Source organism: Topomyia yanbarensis, chromosome 2 (genome assembly GCF_030247195.1).
Source record: "Topomyia yanbarensis strain Yona2022 chromosome 2, ASM3024719v1, whole genome shotgun sequence".
Lineage (NCBI taxonomy): Eukaryota > Metazoa > Arthropoda > Insecta > Diptera > Culicidae > Topomyia > Topomyia yanbarensis.
Genome location: NC_080671.1, coordinates 40203069 through 40208379, shown reverse-complemented (window position 1 = coordinate 40208379; position 5311 = coordinate 40203069). Strand labels below are relative to the sequence as shown.

Here is a 5311-nt window from a genome sequence, read left to right as displayed (position 1 = left end):
TTGCTATGTTCAGTGCTCTTGCATAAATACCGAACGTATTCGCCCATCTTTCGAGTAAAAACGGGGACCCCCAAATTTGTCCCAGGCTTTAGGGTAATTGCCCTGTTTGACTTCCCCTCTCATCTGGCCCGGTCAGCTATTTTCGCCCGCATCCCTTATCGCATATTTTTATAAAGCAGTGTTATCTTTGAAAATGAACCACTTTGGTTATGCAACTAATTTATTCCGATCTTCTTTTAATGCAAATAATTAAACAGTCTTCATTTCGTTATATTCTGAATTGAACATATTTTATCGTATGTAATTGTTATTTGTTCTTTTCATTTGATAGCATCGTAAGGGAACACGTACCCGCCGGTTGATGTTAATAGAGCATGTGTTGTAGTATTTTCTTGACCAACTAGGAAACCAATCCGCTAGGAATTCAAAGCGCGTCGGAAATACGCATGGTCTTGCCTGAGTGAATGATGACTTTTGAATTAGGTATGATTGAGAAACGACAATTCACAAGATGAATTCAAAGCCAGTTATCAATTTTTGGCCGTCATACCAGCACGAAGAACAAATGTTTCATTGTCATATTCATAGGTTTAATTTTAGTACATTGAATCATCAAAAAATGAATGGCTGCCGTCCAAAAGGGGCTAACCCACATTTTGATTTTTTTACAGGAAATGGAAAAAACTTGTGCATTTCTAAATTAACATTATTTTTGATGTAAAAATACATTATTTCATTAGTAGTTCATTGACCCATGTTGTCTAGAAAAAATAAGATCATCACATGTACTACTTTTCAATTCACAAGCATTTTCGTAATTGGGGGGACTGACCAGGGGTGCTTATAGTCCAAAAGGGGCTAACCCACAATTCACAGATCCTTTCCTTATCTTTCGTTTTAGAATTATGGTGTCTTTGGCAAAGTTGTTGTGTGACATCTAGCGCTTCATTTGATTATTTCATATTAGTTCGGAATTCAGTCGCTAGGGCATCGCTGTTATCAATTTTTAATGGAACGAGATAGAAAGATGGTGTCTACAGCCAAGCTATATATCAGATAGTTATAAGTATATCTTCTGAAGACACCAACTTTGTAGGTTCTAAAGGTTTTGAAACATCGCCTATTTTTGAAAATAGAATATGTAAGTAAATGTTTTTAACTAACACCTTCTCTATCTCAAAACGTACAGGACCTACAAAGTTTGCATCTTCAGAAGATATGTTTAAAATGATAGCACCTACAACTTTCTCGAAGACTCCACATTTCTATCCAGTTTCATGAAAAAGTTGATAACAGCGCCGCTCTAGCGACTGAATTTCGAACTAGTGTGATTCAACCAAATAAAGCTCTAAGTGCCATACAGCAACTCTTCCGAAGACACTATAACTCTATAACGAAAGATAATAATTGATTCCACGGTTTTTAACTTTCTGACCACAATGGACCGTTTTTCTCTTAATTTCCTATTGCCCTTTCAATGTAGGTACATGACACCTTCAAGCGAATTTTAAAAAAATATGCTCAATAATATTTGTGCAAGAAATATATGTATTAGTTAGAAAATAGCCATACATAACAAGGGTATGAGCGGCCCTTACCTTCAGACTCGACTGTATGGGCCGAAACGTCAACGTACTATATTCAATTAAAAACAGTCTTATATCGAGTTCATTGATATGTGAGCTACAACACCAAATTTATTGATTGCGAATCGATTAACTACTTTTTCTAAAAACGAACGAGAAAACTTGAATTTCCATAAGACCAAATGTGGGGTTAGCCCCTTTTGGACGCCAGCTAGTTACATTTCTGGTAACACTGTTGTGAATCAGTTTGTTTATTTTCGTTCTCGTATTTTGGATCGTTTTTTTTGTGTATATTAAGCGATTTCTCAATTAGAATAGAGTTTGTGCCCTCGCCTAAGCTGCAGTTATTGATCAATTGACTGATAATTTGTGATTCTTGGTCGTGCGGTGACAATTGATAAACATTTTGTTCTCCCAAAGTGTCGTCGGTAGTGATAGAATCCTTGTGGTGAAACCGTGGATGCATATCGGGAAAGCTTACTCGCGAAGTAGCTACTGTTGCCTACCTGTAGGCGATTCGCAATGGATTCGATATGCCTGCAGTGCTCCGAGCCGGTAACCACTTTGAATCAGCTGAAATGCCAAGGATTTTGCGACAGAATCATGCATCTATCGTGTTCAACGCTCACTCGCCCAAAATTGGACATGATTAACGACTCAGCGAATATATTCTGGCTTTGCGACAGCTGTGTGGATTTGATGAAATCCTCCGCAGTGAATGCAGCTTTTACAGCATTGAGCGAAGCGTTCCGTTTGCTGACCGACACACATAAAACAGCGCTTGAAGCATTAAAGGCTGAAATGGAGAAAACCAGAAAATCAGTGGAATCCGCAACGACATTGCCTGCAACTCCCATATCATGGCCCGTTCCAAATAGAGCTGGAGCCAAACGTGCTCGCGAGACGGAGGATGATAAATTTCCTTCTAAATCCGATGTCCCCAGTCTAACGTGTGGCAAGAAAAAGGGTGATGTAGCAAAGGTACCCACAATCACTGTTCAACCCGCTACTAGTAAATGCTGGATTTACTTGTCACGAATTGCTACCACCGTTTCCGAAGCAGAGGTTGGTGCTATGGTTAAGGAGTGCCTTTCAACGGACGATCCGGTCGAAGTGAAGAAGTTAGTGAAAAAAGACGCAAATTTGAGCGGGCTTAATTTCATTTCTTTCAAAATTGGTGTTGACCCTCAACTTCGTGAAATGGCTCTCAATGCCGATACCTGGCCGGATGGGATGTATTTCCGCGAGTTCATCGACTTTCGGCAAGAACGTAATAATGACGGGAAGCATGGGTTTCGGAAAACACCTCGACTGGGATAAATCCATCGCAAATAGCAGTTATTTTAGACCACGCACCGACAATTCGCCTGTTGATCAACGGCAACCGGGACGCACCGTAGAAAGCAATATGGAATCCCCCAATCCTCCCAGCACAGTCGTGCCCCTTGCAGTCAGCAGTATCTTCAGTCGTCCCGGCCCTGTGTCTGGGAATGGAGAGGGGGACTTCCAAATTGCCCTCTTTGGCAAGTATTTTCAAAATTATGTTGATGAATCAACCGTTTTTCCTGATGGAACTGTTTGTTCTAGCTCGAATGCTTCCGACTGTCAATTAATGAGTCATCGCTGTCAGCTGTCAGCTGGAAACCTCCTGAGGAGCACTCCAACTTCCATCACGAGTGCTACCAATTCATGCAGTTCACCCGCTCCTTCCGCTGTTAGCAGTCATTCCAATCGCCCCGGTGTACATTCCAGACGAATGAATCGAGGAGTGCCGGTCAGCCTTCCGTGCCTAAAATCGTCGCCCATCCACTTATACTATCAAAATGTGGGAGGCATGAATTCCTGTGCAAATACCTATCGTCTAGCTACCTCGGACTGCTGTTACGACATCATCGCATTGACAGAAACATGGCTAAATGAGCAGACTCTATCCAGCCAGATTATTTGCTCTGACTACGAGGTTCTCAGATGTGATCGTAGCCCTCTCAACAGCAACAAATCCTCCGGTGGCGGTGTTTTGCTCGCTGTGCGTCGTGGATTAAAAGTTCAACATATAACAAATGACGCTTGGAGCAGCATCGAACAAGTATGGGCAGCGATAAAATTGGGAAATCGAACATTATATATATGTGTGGTTTATTTTCCTCCCGATAAAATTCGCGACTCTGCACTAGTTGATTCTCATTCTGAATCATTGACTTCTGTTTCCGCGATGGCGCAACTCACTGACGAAATCATGATTATCGGCGATTTCAACCTTTCTACAATAAAGTGGCGTTCCGTTCATAACGGATTTCTACAACACGACCCAGACGAATCTGTTTTTCATCCTGGCAGCATCACTCTTCTGGATGGCTATAGCACGGCTACACTTCAGCAGATCAACAGCACCACGAACGAGAACGACCGGATTTTAGATCTATGCTTCGTCAATGTCAGAGATCAATCGCCGCATATTTCCACCGCCCTCACCCCGCTAGTAAAGTATGTTCGCCACCATCCGCCTCTACATCTTACACTCCAGGACGTACCGCCTATGAAGTTTTCGAGCCACGTGCCCACCGTGTGTTACAATTATAAGCGGGCCGACTATAGCAGCATTTTGAATATTTTACAAAGTATTAACTGGGATTCTGTGCTAAGCAAGGATGATGTGAACTCCGCCGCTGAAACGTTCTGCCATATAATGAGCTACCTTATCGACCGTCATGTCCCAAAGTGTAATCAACGAAGTGATCAATCCCCCTGGCAGACAGCCGAGCTACGTCAGCTAAAAACTGCGAAAAGAGCAGCATTACGAAAGTTTACCAAACGCCGTACCTTGTCACTTAGAGCTTATTATGTAAGGCTCAATAACGATTTTAAAAAACTGAACAGTTTTTGTTTTTAAAACTACCAACGAAAAATGCAACGTAAGCTTAAGTCGGATCCTAAATCGTTTTGGAGATACGTCAATGAGCAGCGGAAAGAAACCGGCTTACCTTCTACAATGTTTTTGAATGGTGAAGTTGGGCATGATTCACAAGCCATATGCAAATTGTTCGCCTCTAAATTTGCGAGTGTGTTCGTCAGTGAGACTCTGTCCTCGCAGCAGATTGACGTTGCAGCTAGCGGCGTGGCCCAACTCGAACGGTCAGTGAGTGAGATTCATGTGGAGCACTCGGATATTGTATCAGCAGCATCCAAGCTTAAAGCATCGTCATCTCCTGGGCCAGATGGTGTCCCTGCTGTGTTTTTGAAAAAGTGTATATCTGGTTTGGTGGAACCTCTCTGTCAACTATTCAAAATGTCACTGACAACCGCGATTTTTCCTCAATTGTGGAAAGCAGCTTTCATCTTTCCTGTCCACAAAAAAGGCGATAAGAGAAACATTGACAATTATCGAGGAATTTCTGCGCTCTGTGCCATTTCCAAGCTCTTTGAGTTAGTCGTGGTGGAGTCAGTGTTTTTTCACTGTAAGGAATATATTTCTAAAGACCAACACGGATTCATGCCGAATCGATCTACGTCGACGAATCTACTATCTCTAACCTCTTTTGTGTCCGAAGGGTTTGATGCGAATCAACAAACTGATGTTATATATACTGACTTATCTGCAGCTTTCGACAAAATCAATCACGATATCGCAGTCGCTAAATTGGAAAAACTTGGCTTCAGTGGATCACTCCTGCGATGGTTTCAATCCTATCTCGTTGGCCGTCAACTCAGTGTGAACATAGGTGATG

General features: G+C 42.1%; 1 protein-coding gene across 1 annotated transcript; it reads left to right on the top strand.

Annotated features, from left to right (window-relative positions):
- Positions 1-2108: 2108 nt before the first annotated feature.
- On the top strand, positions 2109-2906 carry LOC131679439 (uncharacterized). Its single transcript, XM_058960169.1, has one exon. It carries the CDS (start codon positions 2109-2111, stop codon positions 2904-2906), a length of 798 nt encoding a protein of 265 aa, XP_058816152.1.
- Positions 2907-5311: the final 2405 nt, after the last annotated feature.